Source organism: Mchenga conophoros, linkage group LG17 (genome assembly GCF_057382185.1).
Source record: "Mchenga conophoros isolate Kocher_MC1m ecotype Shallow Benthic linkage group LG17, M_conophoros_male_GT1.1, whole genome shotgun sequence".
NCBI lineage: Eukaryota > Metazoa > Chordata > Actinopteri > Cichliformes > Cichlidae > Mchenga > Mchenga conophoros.
The window spans coordinates 13,895,048-13,920,815 of NC_140542.1; the positions used below are offsets into that span (position 1 = coordinate 13,895,048).

A 25,768-nucleotide genomic window follows, 5' to 3' on the forward strand; every position below is an offset into this window, starting at 1 on the left:
CGGGCAAAACAGAGTAAACACTAAACAGAGGAAGAACAGAACCAAAATCGCAAGAAGAGAAAACACAAAACGCTGGGTCAAAAGGACCCAGGATCATGACACAACCCGTTTACTTCTACTTGTCTTGTATAGTTGGGTTTTTCTTACATCTTATCATATTTAAGTGTCTCGGTAAAAGTGGAGAAATATTTAAGACACTATTATCCTTTTCCAAGTGACTTTAAAAATGTAATTGTTTACATAATGTTTTAAATACAAATATATTTATTTATCTATTTATTAGAGTCATTGTTTAAATGTGTTAAATAAATGTAGTAGTATGCAATGCTATGAGTACAAATAAACATCTATATACTGTACCCATAACTAGTGATCTGGAAAATGTTTGTCATAACTTAATATATCACCAGTGTTCTATTCCTAAAAAAGAAAAATTAAATGATATAACTATTCAGGACAGCACTTCTAAAACTAGTGCCACCAATAACACCAAAAAACAAAGCAAGAAAACAACCAACTGTGACAGTAATGAAGATATAATATATCTGACATAAGGATGGACTTATTTGTGCAACATTCTCATTGATGAGAAGTATAGGAGACAAAAAACAAGCTATGACAATATTTTTGGTTTCTATAATATAATATGAATGTCACTTATTTTCTTGAGTTTTCTCAAATAAGGTCCCACATTTTACAGTTTTTTTCAATCGCTAACAAGCGCCTACCCATACTTCAGATATTTTTTCTAAACCCTTAACACAGACTCACACCTACAAAACACAATTGGCCAAATGGATAATTTTCTTCTCAAAAATACATTTTGTTAAATATATATTAACTCTTCATTTCAAAATAGAACACATCTTTCTCTGCACACACTAACTGTACAAAAACACTATAAATCTGACTCAAAATGAAATTAGTCTGTCAAAGAATAACACTTGTTTTCACTTCACAAGGTACATGCAGTCAATCAAAGTACACCAGGTTTCAAAATACTGGCTATTATTGACATTACAAAAACTGCATAGACTTTTATGTTTCAGTTTTACAGGTATTTGCATGCGAAACATGCAATCCACCATTTTGACACCAGAAATGTCTTGGTTGGTAACTGTATGTCCACATGTACAGTAATGTTCACATTCAAAAGCATTCCAGTAAAAAGCAAACAAGTTTATGTTTCTTTACTGTTTACTACAGGAGGTACAGTAGAAACACAGTATGATAGGACAGAGAAAGTTTTACAGTATTGCTTACAGTGAACAAAATATCCATGAAACACACAAGAGCATTCTGAACAAAAAAACAACAGCAAAAAGCCAAGATAAAAAGGGGGGTAGGGGGAGGGGGGCTAAAAAAAGGCAAAAAATTTGCATCTAATCTCTGCGATCTTCAGGGTTAGGCCACATGTTTTCATCAACATCACATCTGATGTTATCCAAGTCGATGCACCTGGGATAAAACCGCCTGGTATGTCGGATCCACCCTTGGCAATCGTCAACTGTGATGTCCCTGGAGCCAGCATCCATGGCTTCAAGGAGGGACATCTGGTCATGTGGCTGATGGTCATAAACCTTCCACCTCCATGCAGAAAAGAACTCCTCTATGGGGTTGAGGAAAGGTGAATAGGGTGGAAGGAAGAGACTTACCAGTCTTGGGTGGACTTCAAACCATGTTGTTATTGCTTGCGAGTGATGGAAAGCCACATTGTCCCAGGTAATTACAAAGGTCCTCATGTTTTCACCCTCCTGACCCTGCTCTGGAACCAGGCGCTGGTGGAGATCATTGAGAAAGGCAAGCAAGCGCTCTGTATTATAGGGTCCAACCTGACATCTGTGAAGGAGTAATCCTGCATTTGCAATTGCTGCACACATGGTAATGTTTGCCCCTCTCTGTCCTGGCACATCAACTGTGGCCCTTTTTCCAATTACATTTCGTCCACGTCGACGCCTTTTGGCCAGATTGAATCCTGCCTCATCGATGTATATGAATTCATGAGGGGCCTGGTTGGCCTCCAATTCCATAACTCTCTGAAACAAAGTTTAAGTAAGTCATGTTATTACTGTATACCATATTGTACTGTAACCTAGTATTGTGTAGGTTACCTACTTGCAAAGTGCAAAGCTTATAGAACTGGACATTGGATTAGTTAGTTAGTTAGTTCAAATTACTTAGCAATTCTGAGTAATTAATTTGATAAGAATCAATGATAAGGGAATTGATAAGAATTTACCAATTCCGATTCCATTATCAATATCAACTATGAATTCAATTCTCTTATAGAATCTCATTAGGTTATCATTGGCTCCACTTTGAGAGTTACCATCAATACCAAGCAGCAATAAAGACATTTTGAACTGCATGCTCTATGGTCAAAGGTTTGACGGAAGTATTCCCCGTCACTCCTGTGATCAGTTTTAGGGTCATTACTCAAAAAGGAATTATTTACACATATTACACAGTACACTTTTCTTAAAAGTAATGCAGTACTTTTCTTAATTACTCCCAGGCAAAAGTAATTTGTTATACTACTCCTTACATTACTTTCATGTTTCTCTGTAAAATGACGTTAAACACATTCTCTCATAATTGCCATTTACCAAAATAAGCAGACAGAACACAGTCCCACGCACAAATAAAAAAACTATTCTAATGAGGCAATAAATAGGACCTTTCTTTTTGTATTGACATAAGAACACAGATGGAACAAAGCAAAAATGCAAACCAACACAAAGAAACTTAAAAAAAAACAAGAATAGGTAGAAACAGAGGCAAAAGCCTGACTCGCTGCATTTGTTAACTGTTGAAGTTTTGGGTCTGGCTGTTGGGCTGGTGTTGGGATTAGCTCAGGTTTAACATTATTCTGGGGCTTTGGCTAACTTAGCATTAGCGTGCTGTTTGTGCAGGTACTTGCAAAGAGCTGAAGTTTTGTTAGGAGCATAATGCAGCAATTTTTGTCCTGGATGCAGTTTACCATCACAGTCTCATTCTCTTCTGGAATAAAACATAAGCAAAATGTCTATATCCATGCTGTAGACTGTGCTGATATTTTTTTTAAAACAAAAATGCCAAGGAGGAAAGACATGAGCCATATTATGCCACTCCAGCTTATTAATCAGCCATAGAACCAGACAGAATTCTAATTGATTTGAAGTTTGAGTCTTATCCTTGTTCACCCTTTCATGTATGCCATAGAAACATAACATGTGACAGCATTCTCTGAAAACCCTCTTTTGTCTGATCATTTCATAGTAACATTTACATTTACTGTAACAAATTACACAGAAGTGGGGAAAAAGTGTTTGTTGCTATGACACTATTCATCACTGGTTGAAGAAAATAAGAACCCCTTAAACAGGCGTTTAGGGTCAAACAAAAATAAAAACACAACCTGAAATTCATACACAATTCAAATGCAGATGACAGGCCTAAATGACGCACAACAGGAAACAATTGTCATTCATTTAATTTTAGAAATGAACGTAACTGTTTACCCTTTTTTGTTTTGACAGTATTAAATGCTGGATTAAAAGGGTGTGGGACCTGTACTTACGTCATGATTTTGCAAAAGAGCGAACTGCAAGTTTGGAATTTAAAAAATGTAAACACACCCAGTCTGTTCAGCATATAATTATATATTATATAATTTATAAAGTAACCATTAAAGTGTATAATTTAGAACACAGAGTAACAGAGAAAACAAAATAGAGTAATGAAGAGGAAAAGGCAAAAAAGGACTATTTAAATTTTCTATATCAAGAGACAGGCACTTGCGGTGGCAAGAAAGGAAACGCTTCTAATTCCATTTCCTGAAACCTAAAAATTGTTTCCTCATGTTTTGTTTTCCGTCCTGCTTGCCTTACTTGTCCTGACAGAATGCCACTCCCAGTGCTACGTATTGTATGTTTGCCTATTTAACTGCAGTAATAAAGTCTACTATTTCTACAAATATTACCATCACCTGGATGACTGAGAACCTATACAGACATAGAAATTACTATGTCTGCGTAAGTTACAATGCAGATAGACATTAAACACATAAAGAGAGTAAAAACAAATCAACAAACAAAAAACAGCACTTTTCTTTATGTATTTAAAAAGTTATCTATCCAGCAGGTAAATAAAAGAAAATAAGATTTAATGTATAGACTATGGAGCAGTTATCCTGCACAGGTCAAATTATTATGGTGAAGTATTCACAGGGTGATCTACTAGCAGTGTGGTATAATTTAGATGCAAAGACCCAGCAAGTTCACTTCAGTAATGTACAGTGTTCTGCCAGGAGGAGCCCAAACTAACATCTCAAAGAAATGAGCAGACCAGGTAGGGTCGCTGAGAGAGCGAGTAATAACCTATTAACAAAAAAAGGTTTCAATTCAATTTGATTCAATTTTTTTATACAGCACCAAACCACAACGACAGTCATGTCAAGGCACTTTATATTGTAAGATCGACCCTACAATAATATAACACAGAAAACCTCAACAAGCATATGACCCTATGAGCAAGCGCTTTGGCAACAGTGGGATGGAAAAACTCGCTTTTAACAGGAAACATCCTCCAGCAGAACCATGCGGGATGAGAGGAGGAATTCAGGAAAAGACCCAAGGACCATGACAACATTGTTTGTGTGTGCACGCATTTTTTATTTGTTTGTTTGTTGGGGTCTTTTTGCCCAGCTGTCATATTGTAATATTCAGACTTTATTATGTAGCACATTAACATGGTTTCATTAATATTTGTATTTTGGCAGACATTTCCCTTTGGTTTTTTATGCATGGATATGGAGAAATGGTTTGCTGAAAAGACAAGTTAGTTCAATAAAACTACTCTCTGTTTCAAAACTGTATTTCTGAGGAACAGAAATGAGTGGGGCTTGGGTATAAACGCTCAGCGTAAGGTTCAAGTGAAGAATTTTAGGATAGAGCTAACGTTTTGACATCACAGGCATAACTTAATTTTACCTAGAAGCAGCTATCTTAATGACATCAGGCATAAAACATACGCTGCTTTTTTTGTCATTGAATTTAGACATTAATTTAACTGTATCGCCAGCTTTGTAAATGACATTCTCAGGTACATTGCCTGCCTAAAATATAACAATAAGGACATGGGATAAAGTAAGATGTGTATTTTGTTGTCAGTCTTTTGCACATTGTAGTTTCAATTAGGCAGGCATCTGACATTAAATTGTTTGAAGGCTTGTGTAATATCATTCGTAGAACCCTCCTCTTTTTTCCCCTAAGTCCTTAATGATTCCCCTACCCAACCTTGAAGATTTGTCAGGTAAAGGTCAGGTTAGGAAAAGGAGGTACTTCTAAATGCACTCTGTGTGTTAAAACAAAAATGCCAAGGAGGAAAGACATGAGCCATATTATGCCACTCCAGCTTATTAATCAGCCATAGAACCAGACAGAATTCTAATTGATTTGAAGTTTGAGTCTTATCCTTGTTCACCCTTTCATGTATGCCATAGAAACATAACATGTGACAGCATTCCCTGAAAACCCTCTTTTGTCTGATCATTTCATAGTAACATTTACATTTACTGTAACAAATTACACAGAAGTGGGGAAAAAGTGTTTGTTGCTATGACACTATTCATCACTGGTTGAAGAAAATAAGAACCCCTTAAACAGGCGTTTAGGGTCAAACAAAAATAAAAACACAACCTGAAATTCATACACAATTCAAATGCAGATGACAGACCTAAATGACGCACAACAGGAGACAATTTCATTCATTTCATTTTAGAAATGAACGTAACTGTTTACCCTTTTTTGTTTTGACAGTATTAAACGCTGGATTAAAAGGGTGTGGGACCTGTACTTACGTCATGATTTTGCAAAAGAGCGAACTGCAAGTTTGGAATTTAAAAAATGTAAACACACCCAGTCTGTTCAGCATATAATTATATATTATATAATTTATAAAGTAACCATTAAAGTGTATAATTTAGAACACAGAGTAACAGAGAAAACAAAATAGAGTAATGAAGAGGAAAAGGCAAAAAAGGACTATTTAAATTTTCTATATCAAGAGACAGGCACTTGCGGTGGCAAGAAAGGAAACGCTTCTAATTCCATTTCCTGAAACCTAAAAATTGTTTCCTCATGTTTTGTTTTCCGTCCTGCTTGCCTTACTTGTCCTGACAGAATGCCACTCCCAGTGCTACGTATTGTATGTTTGCCTATTTAACTGCAGTAATAAAGTCTACTATTTCTACAAATATTACCATCACCTGGATGACTGAGAACCTATACAGACATAGAAATTACTATGTCTGTATAGGTTACAATGCAGATAGACATTAAACACATAAAGAGAGTAAAAACAAACCAACAAACAAAAAACAGCACTTTTCTTTATGTATTTAAAAAGTTTAAAAAAAATTCCTCACTAGGAAAATGATTCCTAGAAAGTAGGTAGTGGTTATTTTCCAATTCAAGCTACACTTATACTTTTCCAGTCAAAGGTTAATTATAATTTCTTTTTTTTTCTTTTTTTTTTTTTTTGCCTGTCCCGTTAGGCTCTTTTGCCATCAGAATTGTTGTCTAAAGGCAAAGAAAGGTGCCCAACGGATTTACTTCACCAAATTGACCATCCCAGCCTTGCCGTAATGGTCCATTTGATTCACCTTTTATTGTTCATTTTATTTTCACTTACTGAATACGGGACAGACTTATAATTTCTTTAGAATGATCATTATTTTAACTTCTAATTAGAGTTGATTGGGATAAAGTGATCGATAGAGGAAATTCTACTTCAGTCGTTAAACAAAGTGGAGGAAAGGCGTTACACTCAGTAACTATCCAGCAGGTAAATAAAAGAAAATAAGATTTAATGTATAGACTATGGAGCAGTTATCCTGCACAGGTCAAATTATTATGGTGAAGTATTCACAGGGTGATCTGCTAGCAGTGTGGTGTAATTTAGATGCAAAGACCCAGCAAGTTCACTTCAGTAATGTACAGTGTTCTGCCAGGAGGAGCCCAAACTAACATCTCAAAGAAATGAGCAGACCAGGTAGGGTCGCTGAGGGAGCGAGTAATAACCTATTAACAAAAAAAGGTTTCAATTCAATTTGATTCAATTTTTTTATACAGCACCAAACCACAACGACAGTCATGTCAAGGCACTTTATATTGTAAGATCGACCCTACAATAATATAACACAGAAAACCTCAACAATCATATGACCCTATGAGCAAGCGCTTTGGCAACAGTGGGAAGGAAAAACTCGCTTTTAACAGGAAACATCCTCCAGCAGAACCATGCGGGATGAGAGGAGGAATTCAGGAAAAGACCCAAGGACCATGACAACATTGTTTGTGTGTGCACGCATTTTTTATTTGTTTGTTTGTTGGGGTCTTTTTGCCCAGCTGTCATATTGTAATATTCAGACTTTATTATGTAGCACATTAACATGGTTTCATTAATATTTGTATTTTGGCAGACATTTCCCTTTGGTTTTTTATGCATGGATATGGAGAAATGGTTTGCTGAAAAGACAAGTTAGTTCAATAAAACTACTCTCTGTGCCTGTGACACACACGCAGACCCGATACAAAGAATATCTTATGTTTGATTTCCACCATGCTATTATTAAGATATAAATAGATTATACCTCAACAAGAGAGGGTGCAGCAATGTCATCAGAAAGCAGAACTGTGCTGTGAGAATAACAATTCCCGTGTTTGCTATTATTTAACTTATTACACTAAATACTTTCAAATATTTTAAGCTTTTATTAGAGTCACAGTATCATCTGTACTTGGTGATGTGTGCAAACTGTCAAAGTAACATGTTATTAGCAAAATGAACAAAGTGCAAAATATACTTTTCAGTTTATGAAAAATAAAACAGAAATGTTTGAGCTAAAATATATTTAACTACAGCAATGGAGTAAAAGTGCAGTTCCTTCAAATAATAATGTGATACTCAAAGAGAAACTGCTGCCACATCTGCTGCTGGAGTAGTTTTACACCTCTGTCCTGGTTTATCAACATCACAGATTAGCAGGAACAACAAAAGTACAAGTGAGCCATGAGTCCAGTGATATTACATCTGCATTATAATTTGCAGATCACAGTGGCTCTATAAAGTCAAAATGCTTGAAACAATGGTGTCGCATCACAACAACAAGAATAGCAGTGCATTTAATCATGAGGGGGGAAAAGCATCATGATAAATTAAGAGCATAATTGAAACTTGATTTCACACTGTCTCTGTAAGTTATAGACATAGGATGTGTGTTTGCATATAAGCTTTGACTGTTTGTAGCTCCAGTGAAAAACTTGCATTGATTATGGGTTTACACTAACTACAGCGGGACAGACAAGCATCCATGGCTAGTGCCATTATAGCCAAAACTTTGTTTGCTGTACTAAGCCTTTAGAAAATAGTAGTGAGGAATAAATACATCTGTATGTTAAACTGTACATAAATGTACATTAAATCTTCAAAAGGTGTTGAGGGATTTCTAAAATAATGCTGTGCAATATTTCATGTAGTGTGATGTAGAAAAGATCTCACCATGACTATTCATTCCTTACTCTACAGGTTTTTACAACTATGAAAAGTAATCATGGACTCATATTAATTTAGTGAATAAAGAAATGCAAAACACGGAAAATAAAAATAAAATTTACATTGCAAAAGAGAAAATGAAGGCTCAGTGACGCATCATAGGAAATCGTACTCATTCATTTATATTTAGAAATTAAAAAGCTGTTGCGTACCCTTTTTGTTTAAATGCACAATTGAACACAGGGTGTGGTAAAGTGCGTTAGCAGAATGATTTGACAAAAGAGGAGATGAATGTCTGAATGTTCATGCTGTAAAAATGTAAACACACCCAATCCTGAGCTCACCTGTTCAGTATATAAAGTGTGGGAGTGCTCCTGAGATTTAGTATCACAGTCCAAGGAAACTAATCTGCAGAACTGACCTGTTCATCACAATGAAGCTGACTGCTCTAATTGTCCTTTGGGCACTCTCCAGCACAGGTAACTGCTCTTTTCCTTATCATTCAGGATTTAATTTAAACATTTAAAGTCTAAATTTTACAATAAAAGAAAAATAAAACCTTAAAGTTTATTTTATATAGATATTAAATGTCCTTTTCCAAGAACATTCAAACAGTTTACAAGATTAGGTAACTACATGAGCATCACACCACAAACATAACTAAGTTTTCTCTCAAAGCATTATCAGGAAACCAAATATCTGTCAGCATATATGTAGAGAAAACCGATCAATGAGTGTGATACACCCAATTAAAAAGCAAACAAGCAAACAAAAAAAAACCCAAACCAAAAAAACCCAAGAGGCTCTGAGAAAGATATGCCATACATTTTGTTTTAGTTTATAAATTCTGTTTCTGAATCTGTTTGGCAAACTGATGTGGAAATCTTTTACTTACGCCAAATCATTTCACTGAGTGGATAAGTTCTACTTCATGCTGAGCAAAACTGGGAAGTGGACATTTCTTTCAGTGTGGACATCTTGATGGATGGCTTAACACTTTGTTCAGTTTGTGATGTGGATGTCACAACCTGTTATCACGTGAACTGTTTGTGATTGGGAAAACAGGTTTAACCCAGAGATAACTGGCAGTTAAAGTCCACCTTAAGATTTCATATTGCGGTAGATTCTTTTCTCACACTAGGTGGTGCTACACATGCCATAAAAATTATAACATTTTAAATATAGTTTCACAAACTGTTAAATGTTGGAAGGTTTTTAGAGCAGGCCTCCATGGTGTAAATTATCCTTAATAGATTAACCTTAAATTAACTTTAATGTAGTGTTTCACGTCGACTTTATTAAAAATATTTATACACACACACATGTTAAAGAGATTAACTGCATTTTATCAATCTGTGTAACAGTGTAAAGAAATCAAAGAGATAACGATTCTTTAATTATGCCAGTATACTGGGGTATTTTAAAACCTTTCATTTTTCATTATAACTTCAATCCTTTTATTGTTTCTCTCCTGATTGCAGCTGGAGCCCTTGAGTGTCAAACCTGCACAGATCAGACGTGTTCAAGCACAGCACTACTTCCATGTTCTTCAGAGACCATGTGTGTTACAGCTACTATTTTAGGTAATCTTCTCTTCATATTATGAAATTTCCCCTTGTGGGACTAAAGGTATATCAAATCAAATTTTATGTAATAAACTTCAGTAAATTTCAATGACTTTGAAATTATGTGTACTTTCCATCAACATTAATAAAATACACTTTGAATTTGCAGCTACTTCATCTGGAAATACGGCAACACAAATCTACAAGGCATGTGCATCTTCCTCCCTGTGTCCAGTTACGAGCTCTCAGATATTTTCAATTAACATGGGTGTTCAAAGTGCTCTTGCATCTGCCACGTGCTGCAACACAGATAACTGCAACTCACAAACTCTGGATGGTAAGTACAAATCTATAAGTGTTTTATTAAAGACGCAATAAGAAACAATATTCTGATATTTGCTGAAATGTTCTCAGTTCTGAAATGAAATGATGCTCTTTTCTTTTACAGCTCCTGCTCCTCAGTCAAGTAATGGCCGACTATGTAACATTTGTTCCACCCCTCTGTGCGACACTCCAATACAGTGTCAGGGAGTGGAGGACCAATGCTTTCAATCAATGAGTGAGTCTTCATCATATATACTTTAACAAAGATCATCTTTAAATTGGCTTTTATACCTAAAATAAATTCAAAACATATTCTTTTTTAAAAAAATTAGTCAGTGGCAACATTATGAAGCATTTCATCAGTATGTGTAAGACATTTTATTTTGTACCTTAAATCTTTGAAGATGAAGGTCAGGATTTGATAATTAGTTCATGAAATTATATATATGTATTAGTTAACAAGTATTCCCCGCACGAAAATAGAACACCCAGTGTAGGTACACTATTCACTAAAAGGGAATCACAGTGGCTTCTGAAATTGTAACTACATGTTTTCATAAACGTGAAAGTCACTATAAAAATTGACTGAAAATCAGGCTCTGTTCTTCTCTCTGATTAAAAAATGTTTACCAGTGGCATTAGAAATGTTAAACAAACAACTACACCCTTTAGTGGTGTTCTCGGGTCACTGCAGTGAGATTTTGAGTTTCAGCAAACAGAACACAAACAGATTTTAGATTACTCTTTATGTGAAAGATATTGAAGATAGGTACAAAGCATTTCCCTAACCATTTGCAAACCAATAATGATGGTCAATGCCCACAACTCTACAGTTGATCTACAGTGTAGCGTCATGATTTTCTTTTGACTAAAAAATAATAAGAAGCTCTAAATAAAATGTAACAGAATATATTTAATAATAATTGCTGTGACAGGAGTGTTAGTGCATAAAAAAGGAAACCATTTTAATTATAATACTCTGAGTGCATGTTTGGATTGTCACAGGCTACTACACAGGCATGTTTGTCTTCTTATACATTTTTTGGTTAGAATTCACATGTCAACATGAAAGATTCTGAACATCAAATTAACCTCATGCATTATAAGTGTTGCGCACAACAGTTAGAGAGCACAAAAAAGGCTAACTGTAAAACTGCTGTCTGAGTTTCAAGTTTTATTGTCATGTACATATAAACAGTGTAGCCACATTTACCTGTAGTGAAATTCTTTGGCTCGTGCTCCTCAGCTTTATATGAACATATATAAGTCTGCAGTTATATTTTAAAAGAAAATAACCACAACAACAGCAATAATAATAATAATGATAATAATAAAGATAACAAATAACAAAAAACTAAAGTATTAATATTAACAGAATTTGAGACAGTTGTTCAGAATTTACAGTTTCGTATTTAGAGTTGTGCAAAAAGTATGCAGTGAGGATATAAAGTGGCAGTGTGTAAAGTCTAGTAATTGTAGGGAGTGTGTAATGGTCAGATATCAGAATCTTTATTGTCATTGTCACAGGTACAATAAAATTAAAAATGGTTCCCAATCAATGCATCAACCCTAACAATATCAAAATATAAATAAAACAATAAAATTCAATAATAAAATAAATAGAATACTTAAAGTGCTAATAAGAAGTATCAACAAACATTCACATACATTCCCACATACATGCTTCAGTCAGCGCACAGATTAATACAAGAGTGGCGTGATGGACAGTTTTTTGTAGCAGTATTCAGACGTGTTATTGCAGTTGGATAAAAGCTGTTTGAGCCTATTAGTCCTTACACTGATTGCTCTGTACCGTCTGCCTGAGGGCAACAGTTCAAACAGGGAGTGGCCAGGATGTGAGGTAACTTTTATGATGTTTTGGGCTTTTTTAAGACAGCGGGTGTAAATCTTCCAGTGTGGGGAGAGGGCAGCCAGTGATCTTTTGGGCAGTGTTAATGATCCCTTGGAGTGCTTTCCTCTGAGCCACTGTGCAGCTAGTGTACCAGATGCATATGCAATAGGTTAGAACACTCTCAATGGTGGCTCTGTAGAAGGACACCAGCAATCTCTGTATGATGTTATTCCTCCTGAGAATTCTCTGGAAGTACAGTCTCTGTTGGGCCTTTCTCAGCAGCTCGGAGGTGTTCGCACTCCAGGAAAGGTTCTCCTCTATGTTGACTCCCAGGAAGCGGAAGCTTGCCACCCTTTCTACACAGTCCCTATTAATGAATAGTGGTTGGGTCTCTGCCTTTTTCCTTCTGAAGTCTATTATGAGTTCTTTGGTTTTTGAAGTGTTGAGGAGGAGGTTATTGGCCTTACACCATGACGACAGCTGGTTGATCACACCAACATGGTGTGACCAACTCAGATCCTTGCAAATGTAGATGCCTAGGAATCTGAAGAAGCTGACTCTTTCCACCTCTGCTCCTTCGATGTGAATGGGCGTGTGCCTTCTTCTCTGTAGTCTCCTGTAATCCACAATGAGCTCCTTGTTTTTGCTGACATTAAGCAGGAGGTTGTTGTCATGGCACCATGATGTCAGGGCTCTCACCCCTGCCCTGTATGCTGTCTCATCTCCATCAGAAATGCAGCCAATGATGGTGGTGTCGTCTGCAAATTTGATGATGGTGTTGGAGCTGTGTGTTGGTGTACAGTCGTGGGTGAACAGGGTGTAAGCAGGGGGCTAAGCACGCATCCCTGGGAGGCATCTGTGCTGAGTGTGAGTGTGGATTAGGTGATGCTGCTGATCCGAACCACCTGAGGTCTGTCTGTCAGGAAGTCCAGGATCCAGCTGCACAGGGAGGAGCTGATGTTCAGGTCACGGAGTTTCATGATGAGTCTGGATGGTATGATGGTGTTGAAGGCAGAGCTATAGTCTATGAACAGCATCCGCACATATGTGTTTTTCTGGTCCAAATGCGAGAGGGCAGTGTGGAATGCAATTGCGTTGTCTGTAGATCTGTTTGGCCTGTAGGCAAACGGAGGGGGTCGAGTGAAGCAGGGAGTAAAGGTGTGATGTGAGCTTTAACTATGCGCTCAAAACACTCACACAATGGATGTGAGTGCTACTGGGTGATAGTTATTTAGGCAGCTCACATTAGTTTTTCTTGGGACAGGGATGCTGGTGGCCCTCTTAAAACATTTTGGGACAACAGACTGGAGCAGGGAAAAGTAAATGTGTGTCTGAACTGGTAAATATGACTTGGTGGAAAAATTAAATTGGGGGCTTTATTAAAGTAGAAGACAACAATAAATGTATCAGTTGTTTTACCATTTACCATGACTTATGACTTACCAAAAGGCACTAAACCAACATAATAATGAATATTACTGGTGTAAGATTCTTATTTTATCATATGTTATCCTATCCCTATAATCGAACTGTGTGAATCATTATACTACTGTAAGCCACACCCTACTCCATATTATAGAGAGTATAATTAGTATGTAGTTTTAATTTGCATTATACCTCTGGATTAAGAAATTGTGAAAATCATTAGATTTATTAGATATGTCTATATTATCCTATACTGTTGATTTACTGTGAATGATTTACACTGTTTCATTGCATGTCATACTGCTGAGTTAAGAAGAGAATATTGTGCGCAGAAGGCCTTGTTTTCTGATAGTGGAGGAGACAGACCACATTCCAAAGAAGTTCTACCCCCACCTTTCTCTATGTCAGAAAGACAGGGAGCCAAGGTCATAATACAGGCTCACTGAGAGTTAGAGAGTATGTAAGTTTAGGCTTTTTGAGACTAGGTGGGGGTCAACAGAGGCTATAAAAGCTTTGGGTAACGCTCCACCATTTTGAGATTTGCTGTGCCCCTCTGCATGCATGTCTCCCCATCCGGATGGTTTGTGCTCATGTTGAATTGTATGGAATAAAACATTGTTGATTGAACATTTATACACCGAGTATTGTCCTTCCTTCAGCCCAAAGAATAAAAGAATTGGGAGGATTTAACACTGGATATCAGAAAAATTATTTTTTAAGATGTCTTAACTAATGCTTTAAATATGATATGTAATGACATCATGACAAACATTTTTCATCTGCAGTGACCGACAGCACCAGCACTTTCCCAGCTTACGGATGTGCATCTACAAACCTGTGTGCAGCTGCCTCAAGCTTGAAATCTCTACCTTTCATGAAGAGCATTGGTACGATAACAACAGGACCAACCTGTAATTCACCCTCGACCACTCCAGCACCAACCACAACCACCGCTGCTCCAACCACAACTACAGTGGCAACCACCACAACAACAACAGCTGCTCCAACCACAACAACAGTTGCTCCAACCACAACAACTGCTGCTCCAACCACAACAACTGCCGCTCCAACCACAACAACAGCCGCTCCAACCACAACTGCTGCTCCAACAACAACAACAGCTGCTGCAACCACTACAACTGCTGCTCCAACCACAACCACAGCTGCCCCAACAACAACAATTGCTGCTCCAACCACAACAACAGTTGCTCCAACCACAACAACAGCCGCTCCAACCACAACAACTGCTTCTCCAACAACAACAACAGCCGCTCCAACCACAACAACTGCCGCTCCAACAACAACGACAGTTGCTCCAACCACAACAACTGCTGCTACGACAACAACAACAACTGCTGCTCCAACCACAACCACAGCTGCTCCAACAACAACCACAGCTGCTCCAACCACAACAACTGCCGCTCCAACCACAACAACAGTTGATTCAACCACTATAACTGCGGCACCAACCACAACAACTGCCGCTCCAACAACAACAACAGCTGCTCCAACCACAACAACAGCCGCTCCAACCACAACAACTGCCGCTCCAACCACAACAACTGCAGCTCCAACCACAACAACAGCTGCTCCAACAACAACAACAGCCGCTCCAACCACAACAACTGCCGCTCCAACCACAACAACTGCAGCTCCAACCACAACAACAGTCGCTCCAACAACAACAACTGCCGCTCCAACCACAACAACTGCTGCTCCAATCACAACAACAGCCGCTCCAACAACAACAACAGCTGCTCCAACCACAACAACAGCCGCTCCAACCACAACAACTGCTTCTCCAACCACAACAACAGGCGCTCCAACAACAACAACAGCCGCTCCAACCACAACAACAGCCGCTCCAACCACAACAACTGCCGCTCCAACCACAACAACTGCAGCTCCAACCACAACAACAGCCGCTCCAACCACAACAACTGCCGCTCCAACCACAACAACTGCAGCTCCAACCACAACAACAGCCGCTCCAACCACAACAACTGCTTCTCCAACCACAACAACAGCCGCTCCAACCACAACAACAGCCGCTCCAACCACAACAACTGCTGCTCCAACAACAACAACTGCTGCTGCAACCACTACAACTGCTGCTCCAACCACAACAACAGCTGCTCCAACCACAACAACCACAGCTGCTGCTCCAACCACAACAACAGCTGCTCCAACCACAGCAACTGCTGCCCCAACAACAACAACAGCCGCTCCAACCACAACAACTGCTTCTCCAACAACAACAACAGCCGCTCCAACCACAACAACTGCTGCTCCAACCACAACAACAGCTGCTCCAACCACAACAACCACAGCTGCTGCTCCAACCACAACAACAGCTGCTCCAACCACAACAACAGCTGCTCCAACCACAACAACTGCCGCTCCAACAACAACCACAGCTGCTCCAACCACAACTGCTGCTCCAACAACAACAACAGCTGCTGCAACCACTACAACAACCGCTCCAACCACAACAACTGCCGCTACAACCACAACAACAGTTGCTCCAACCACAACAACTGCCGCTCCAACCACAACAACTGCAGCTCCAACCACAACAACTGCCGCTCCAACAACAACCACAGCTGCTCCAACCACAACTGCTGCTCCAACAACAACAACAGCTGCTCCAACCACTACAACTGCTGCTCCAACCACAACAACTGCTGCTCCAACAACCACAGCTGCTGCTCCAACCACAACAACAGTTGCTCCAACCACAACAACTGCTGCTCCAACCACAACAACAGTTGCTCCAACCACAACAACTGCTGCTCCAACAACAACAACTGCTCCAACCACAACAACTGCTGCTCCAACCACAACAACAGCTGCTCCAACCACAACAACCACAGCAGCTCCAACCACAACAACCACAGCTGCTCCAAGTACAACCACAGCCGCTCTAACAACAACAACAGTTGCTCCAACCACAACAACAACCGCTCCAACAACAACAACAGCTGCTCCAACCACAACAACAGCCGCTCCAACCACAACAACTGCCGCTCCAACCACAACAACAGTTGCTCCAACCACTACAACTGCTGCTCCGACCACAACAACTGCCGCTCCAACCACAACAACTGCTACTCCAATCACAACAACCGCGGCACCAACCACTACAACTGCTGCTCCAACCACAACTACAGCTGCCCCAACAACAACAATTGCTGCTCCAACCACAACAACAGTTGCTCCAACCACAACGACAGCCGCTCCAACCACAACAACTGCTTCTCCAACAACAACGACAGTTGCTCCAACCACAACAACTGCTGCTACAACAACAACAACAACTGCCGCTCCAACCACAACAACTGCTGCTACAACAACAACAACAACTGCTCCAACAACAACCACAGCTGCTCCAACCACAACAACTGCCGCTCCAACCACAACAACAGTTGATTCAACCACTATAACTGCGGCACCAACCGCAACAACTGCTGCTCCAACAACAACAACTGCTCCAACCACAACAACAGCCGCTCCAACCACAACAACTGCGGCAACAACCACAACAACAGCTGCTACAACAACAACAACTGCTGCTCCAACCACAACCACAGCTGCTCCAACCACCACAACCACAGCAGCTCCAACCACAACCACAGCTGCTCCAACAACAACCACAGCTGCTCCAACCACAACAACTGCTGCTCCAACCACAACAACTGCTGCTCCAACCACAACAACCGCGGCACCAACCACTACAACTGCTGCTCCAACCACAACTACAGCTGCCCCAACAACAACAATTGCTGCTCCAACCACAACAACAGTTGCTCCAACCACAACGACAGCCGCTCCAACCACAACAACTGCTTCTCCAACAACAACGACAGTTGCTCCAACCACAACAACTGCTGCTACAACAACAACAACAACTGCTGCTCCAACCACAACCACAGCTGCTCCAACAACAACCACAGCTGCTCCAACCACAACAACTGCCGCTCCAACCACAACAACAGTTGATTCAACCACTATAACTGCGGCACCAACCACAACAACTGCCGCTCCAACAACAACAACAGCTGCTCCAACCACAACAACAGCCGCTCCAACCACAACAACTGCCGCTCCAACCACAACAACTGCAGCTCCAACCACAACAACAGCCGCTCCAACCACAACAACAGCTGCTCCAACCACAGCAACTGCTGCCCCAACAACAACAATTGCCGCTCCAACCACAACAACAGTTGCTCCAACCACAACAACAGCCGCTCCAACCACAACAACTGCTTCTCCAACAACAACAACAGCCGCTCCAATCACAACAACTGCTGCTCCAACCACAACAACAGCTGCTCCAACCACAACAACCACAGCTGCTGCTCCAACCACAACAACAGCTGCTCCAACCACAACAACAGCTGCTCCAACCACAACAACTGCCGCTCCAACAACAACCACAGCTGCTCCAACCACAACTGCTGCTCCAACAACAACAACAGCTGCTGCAACCACTACAACAACCGCTCCAACCACAACAACTGCCGCTCCAACCACAACAACAGTTGCTCCAACCACAACAACTGCCGCTCCAACCACAACAACTGCAGCTCCAACCACAACAACTGCCGCTCTAACAACAACCACAGCTGCTCCAACCACAACTGCTGCTCCAACAACAACAACAGCTGCTGCAACCACTACAACTGCTGCTCCAACCACAACAACTGCTGCTCCAACAACCACAGCTGCTGCTCCAACCACAACAACAGTTGCTCCAACCACAACAACTGCTGCTCCAACAACAACAACTGCTCCAACCACAACAACTGCTGCTCCAACCACAACAACAGCTGCTCCAACCACAACAACCACAGCAGCTCCAACCACAACAACCACAGCTGCTCCAAGTACAACCACAGCCGCTCTAACAACAACAACAGTTGCTCCAACCACAACAACAACCGCTCCAACAACAACAACAGCTGCTCCAACCACAACAACAGCCGCTCCAACCACAACAACTGCCGCTCCAACCACAACAACAGTTGCTCCAACCACTACAACTGCTGCTCCGACCACAACAACTGCCGCTCCAACCACAACAACTGCTACTCCAATCACAACAACTGCCGCTCCAACCACAACAACAGCCGCTCCAACCACAACAACTGCTTCTCCAACCACAACAACAGCCGCTCCAACCACAACAACAGCCGCTCCAACCACAACAACAGCCGCTCCAACCACAACAACTGCCGCTCCAACCACAACAACAGTTTCTCCAACCACAACAACCAAAGCTGCTCCAACCACAACAACAACAGCTGCTCCAACCACAACAACTGCGGCACCAACCACAACAACTGCCGCTCCAACCACAACAACAGCTGCTCCAACCACAACAACTGCCGCTCCAACCACAACAACAGCTGCTCCAACCACAACAACTGCCGCTCCAACCACAACAACTGCTGCTCCAACAACAACAACTGCTCCAACCACAACAACAGCCGCTCCAACCACAACAACTGCGGCAACAACCACAACAACAGCTGCTACAACAACAACAACTGCTGCTCCAACCACAACCACAGCTGCTCCAACCACCACAACCACAGCAGCTCCAACCACAACCACAGCTGCTCCAACAACAACCACAGCTGCTCCAACCACAACAACTGCTGCTCCAACCACAACAACTGCTGCTCCAACCACAACAACAGGCGCTCCAACCACAACAACTGCAGCTCCAACCACAACAACAGTTGCTCCAACAACAACAACTGTCGCTCCAACCACTGCAACTGTCGCTCCAACCACTAAAACTGCAGCTCCAACCACAACAACTGCCGCTCCAACCACAACAACAGCCGCTCCAACCACAACAACTGCTTCTCCAACCACAACAACAGCCGCTCCAACCACAACAACTGCCGCTCCAACAACAACCACAGCTGTTCCAACCACAACTGCTGCTCCAACAACAACAACAGCCGCTGCAACCACTACAACTGCTGCTCCAACCACAACAACTGCTGCTCCAACAACAACGATTGCTGCTCCAACCACAACAACAGTTGCTCCAACCACAACGACTGCTGCTCCAACAACAACTGCTCCAACCACAACAACAGTTGCTCCAACCACAACGACTGCTGCTCCAACAACAACAACTGCTCCAACCACAACAACAGCCGCTCCAACCACAACAACTGCGGCAACAACCACAACAACAGCTGCTACAACAACAACAACTGCTGCTCCAACCACAACCACAGCTGCTCCAACCACAACAACCAAAGCTGCTCCAACCACAACAACAGCTGCTCCAACCACAACAACTGCGGCACCAACCACAACAACTGCCGCTCCAACCACAACAACAGCTGCTCCAACCACAACAACTGCGGCACCAACCACAACAATTGCTGCTCCAACCACAACAACAGCTGCTCCAACCACAACAACTGAGGCACCAACCACAACAACTGCCGCTCCAACAACAACAACTGCCGCTCCAACCACAACCACAGCTGCTCCAACCACATCAACCACAGCTGCTACAACTGCTACAACTGCAGCTCCAACAACAACAACTGCTGCTCCAACAACAACAACTGCTCCAACCACAACAACAGCCGCTCCAACCACAACAACTGCGGCAACAACCACAACAACAGCTGCTACAACAACAACAACTACTGCTCCAACCACAACCACAACTGCTCCAACCACAACAACCACAGCAGCTCCAACCACAACCACAGCTGCTCCAACAACATCCACAGCTGCTCCAACAACAACAACCACAGCAGCTCCAACCACAACCACAGCTGCTCCAACAACAACCACAGCTGCTCCAACCACAACAACAGCTGCTCCAACCACAACCACAGCTGCTCCAACAACAACCACAGCTGCTCCAACCACAACAACAGCTGCTCCAACCACAACCACAGCTGCTCCAACAACAACCACAGCTGCTCCAACCACAACAACAGCTGCTCCAACCACAACAACTGCTGCTCCAACCACAACAACAGGCGCTCCAACCACAACAACAACTGCTCCAACCACAACAACAGCCGCTCCAACCACAACAACTGCGGCAACAACCACAACAACAGCTGCTACAACAACAACAACTGCTGCTCCAACCACAACCACAGCTGCTCCAACCACAACAACCACATCAGCTCCAACCACAACCACAGCTGCTCCAACAACAACCACAGCTTCTCCAACCACAACAACAGCTGCTCCAACCACAACAACTGCAGCTCCAACCACTACAACTGCGGCAACAACCACAACCACAGCTGCTGCAACAACAACCACAGCTGCTCCAACCACAACAACCACAGCAGCTCCAACCACAACCACAGCTGCTCCAACAACAACCACAACTGCTCCAACCACAACCACAGCTGCTCCAACAACAACCACAGCTGCTCCAACCACAACAACAGCTGCTCCAACCACAACCACAGCTGCTCCAACAACAACCACAGCTGCTTCAACCACAACAACAGCTGCTCCAACCACAACAACTGCTGCTCCAACCACAACAACAGGCGCTCCAACCACAACAACAGCTGCTCCAACCACAACAACAGCTGCTCCAACAACAACTGTCGCTGCAACCACAACAACAGCTGCTCCAACCACAACAACTGCGGCACCAACCACAACAACTGCCGCTCCAACCACAACAACAGCTGCTCCAACCACTACAACTGCGGCAACAACCACAACAACTGCCGCTCTAACCACAACAACAGCTGCTCCAACCACAACAACTGCCGCTCCAACCACAACAACAGTTTCTCCAACCACAACAACCACAGCTGCTCCAACTGCTACAACTGCTGCTCCAACAACAACAACCACAGCTGCTCCAACCACAACAACAGCTGCTCCAACCACAACAACTGCTACTCCAACAACAACAACTGCTCCAACCACAACAACAGCCGCTCCAACCACAACAACTGCGGCAACAACCACAACAACAGCTGCTACAACAACAACAACTGCTGCTCCAACCACAACCACAGCTGCTCCAACCACAACAACCACAGCAGCTCCAACCACAACCACAGCTGCTCCAACAACAACCACAGCTTCTCCAACCACAACAACAGCTGCTCCAACCACAACAACAGGCGCTCCAACCACAACAACTGCAGCTCCAACCACTACAACTGCGGCAACAACCACAACAACTGCCGCTCTAACCACAACAACAGCTGCTCCAACCACAACAACTGCCGCTCCAACCACAACAACAGCTGCTCCAACCACAACCACTGCGGCACCAACCACAACAACTGCCGCTCCAACCACAACAACAGCTGCTACAACCACAACAACTGCGGCAACAACCACAACAACAGCTGCTACAACAACAACAACTGCTGCTCCAACCACAACCACAGCTGCTCCAACCACAACAACCAAAGCTGCTCCAACCACAACCACAGCTTCTCCAACAACAACCACAGCTGCTCCAACCACAACAACAGCTGCTCCAACCACAACAACTGTCGCTGCAACCACAACCACAGCTGCTCCAACCACTACAACTGCAGCTCCAACCACAACAACTGCTGCTCCAACCACAACAACAGCTGCTCCAACCACTACAACTGCGGCAACAACCACAACAACTGCCGCTCTAACCACAACAACAGCTGCTCCAACCACAACAACAGCTGCTCCAACCACAAAAACAGTTTCTCCAACCACAACAACCACAGCTGCTCCAACCACAACAACAACAGCTGCTCCAACCACAACAACAGCTGCTCCAACCACAACAACTGCGGCACCAACCACAACAACTGCCGCTCCAACCACAACAACAGCTGTTCCAACCACAACAACTGCCGCTCCAACCACAACCATAGCTGCTCCAACCACAACAACCACAGCTGCTCCAACTGCTACAACTGCTGCTCCAACAACAACAACTGCTGCTCCAACCACAACAACAGCTGCTCCAACCACTACAACTGCGGCAACAACCACAACAACTGCCGCTCTAACCACAACAACAGCTGCTCCAACCACAACAACAGCTGCTCCAACCACAACAACAGTTTCTCCAACCACAACAACCACAGCTGCTCCAACCACAACAACAACAGCTGCTCCAACCACAACAACAGCTGCTCCAACCACAACAACTGCGGCACCAACCACAACAACTGCCGCTCCAACCACAACAACAGCTGTTCCAACCACAACAACTGCCGCTCCAACCACAACCATAGCTGCTCCAACCACAACAACCACAGCTGCTCCAACTGCTACAACTGCTGCTCCAACAACAACAACCACAGCTGCTCCAACCACAACAACTGCGGCACCAACCACAACAACTGCCGCTCCAACCACAACAACAACAGCTGCTCCATCTGCTACAACTGCTGCTCCAACAACAACAACCACAGCTGCTCCAACCACAACAACAGCTGCTCCAACCACAACAACTGCTGCTCCAACAACAACAACAGCTGCTCCAACCACAACAATAGCTGCTCCAACAACCACAACAGCTGCTCCAACCACAACAACAGCTGCTCCAACCACAACAACAGCTGCTACAACCACAACAACCACAGCTGCTCCAACCACAACAACTGCTGCTCCAACAACAACAACAGCTGCTCCGACCAGTACAACTGCTGCTCCAACAACAACAGCAGCTGCTCAAACAACAACAACAGCAGCTCCAACCACTACAACTGCTGCTCCAACCACTACAACTGCAGCTCCAACCACAACAACTGCTGCTCCAACCACAACAAGAGCTTCTCCAACCACAACAACAGGCGCTCCAACCACAACAACAGCCGCTCCAACCACAACAACTGTGGCACAAACCACAACAACTGTGGCACCAACCACAACAACAGCTGCTCCAACAACAACAACTGCTGCTCCAACAACAGTTGCTTCAACAACAACAACTGCTGCTCAAACCACAACAACTGCTGCTCCAACCACAACCACAGCCGCTCCAACCACAACAACTGCTGCTCGAACCACAACAACAGCTGCTCCAACCACTACAACTGCTGCTCCAACAACAACCACAGCCGCTCCAACCACAACAACAGCTGCTCCAACCACAACAACTGCGGCACCAACCACAACAACAGCTGCTACAACCACAACTGCTGCTCCAACAACAACTGCTCCTCCAACCACAACAACAGCTGCTCCAACAACAACAACAGTTGCTCCAACCACTACAACTGCTGCGCCAACAACCACCACAGCTGCTCCAACAACAACAACAACAGCTGCTCTAACCACAACAACTGTGGCACCAACCACAACAACAGCTGCTACAACCACAACAAGTGTGGCACCAACAACAACAACAGCTGCTCCAACAACAACAACAGCTGCTCCAACCAGTACAACTGCTGCTCCAACAACAACCACAGCTGCTCAAACAACAACAACAGCTGCTCCAACCACTACAACTGCTGCTCCAACCACTACAACTGCAGCTCCAACCACAACAACAGCCGCTCCAACCACAACAACTGTGGCAACAACCACAACACCTGTGGCACCAACCACAACAACAGCTGCTCGAACAACAACAACTGCTGCTCCAACAACTGTTGCTTCAACAACAACAACAGCTGCTCAAACCACAACAACAGCTGCTCCAACCACAACAACAGCTGCTACAACCACAACAACAGCTGCTACAACCACAACAACTGTGGCACCAACCACAACAACTGTGGCACCAACAACAACAACTGCTGCTCCAACCACTACAACTTCTGCACAAACCACTACAACTGCTACTCCAATCACAACAACAGTTGTTCCAACAACTATAAATGCTGCTCAAACAACAACCGTTCCAACCACGACAACAGCTGCTCCAATCACAACTACAGTGACAACAACAACAACAACAACAACAGCTGCTACAACCACAACAACAGCTGCTCCAATCACTACAACTGCTGCTCCAACAACAACAACAACAACAACAACAACAGCTACTTCAACCAAAACAACAACTGCTCCAATTACAACTACCGTGGCAACAACCACGACAACAGCTGCTCCAATTACAACTACAGTGGCAACAACAACAACATCAGCTGCATCTCCAACAACAACAACAACAACAACAACAGCTACTTCAACCAAAACAACAACTGCTCCAATCATAACTACCGTGGCATCAACCACAACAACAGCTGCTACAACAACAACAACAACTGCTCGAACAACTACAACTGCTGCTACAACAACAATAACTGCTGCTCCACCACCACCAACAGCTGCTCCAACCATGACAACAGCCGCAACAACAACCACTAAAATGCCTTCAACAGCTATAACATCCACGACGACAACAAGTCACGCATCCTCTGTCAGAATTAATGTAATCCCTCTATTAGTGGCACTCTTTGTCTTTACCATCTATTAAATGGTAAATCATGGATGGAAACCATAAAAACACTACAACTGTGAAAGGATGATTTTTTTATCTTACTGTTTACTTCTTCTTTTCCTGTTTAGTTGGGATTTAAGTTCCATTCACTTCAGATGTAAGAAAAAGGGTCTGGGTAAACCTTAGCATGGATAACTATTTAACAAACAATTACCCTTGTGACTTATAAAGTGTAATATCTATTTAATATTTACCCACAAATATATTTATATATTTATTAAACTCATTATGCAAATGTCTTGAAAAAATGTAATAGTGTGCAATAATAGGAACAGAAATATACATACAGAAATAGACAACCAAACTAGTTACTTGGGATTTTTGTTATATGTGATTCAATGACAGCATTTCTTAAACTAGTAACTGTAATTACACCAAAAAAAAGCCAAAGGATTACAACTATGACCATGATAAAGTTTTCAACAGACAGTATGATGGGATTAGTTTTTTTGCTTTGGAAATATCCCATTGATGGCAAGGGGAATAAAGAAAGCTATGGCAGTATATTTGTTTTGTATAATGTTATGATTGTCCCGACTGTCACTATTTTCTTGAATTTTCTCAATCATATTGATGGTAACACATGGCCCC

General features: G+C 42.5%; 1 protein-coding gene across 1 annotated transcript; it reads left to right on the forward strand.

The window, feature by feature from the left end:
• Window positions 1–1,700: 1,700 nt before the first annotated feature.
• Window positions 1,701–25,487, forward strand: LOC146555177 (uncharacterized). The gene is made up of 7 exons (XM_085252821.1): window positions 1,701–1,800; window positions 15,141–16,469; window positions 18,171–19,711; window positions 20,168–20,229; window positions 21,475–22,036; window positions 23,519–23,652; window positions 25,063–25,487. Exons 1-7 carry the CDS (start codon window positions 1,701–1,703, stop codon window positions 25,151–25,153), a joined length of 3,819 nt encoding a protein of 1,272 aa, XP_085108947.1. The 3' UTR covers window positions 25,154–25,487.
• The last annotated feature ends 281 nt before the right edge of the window (window positions 25,488–25,768 follow it).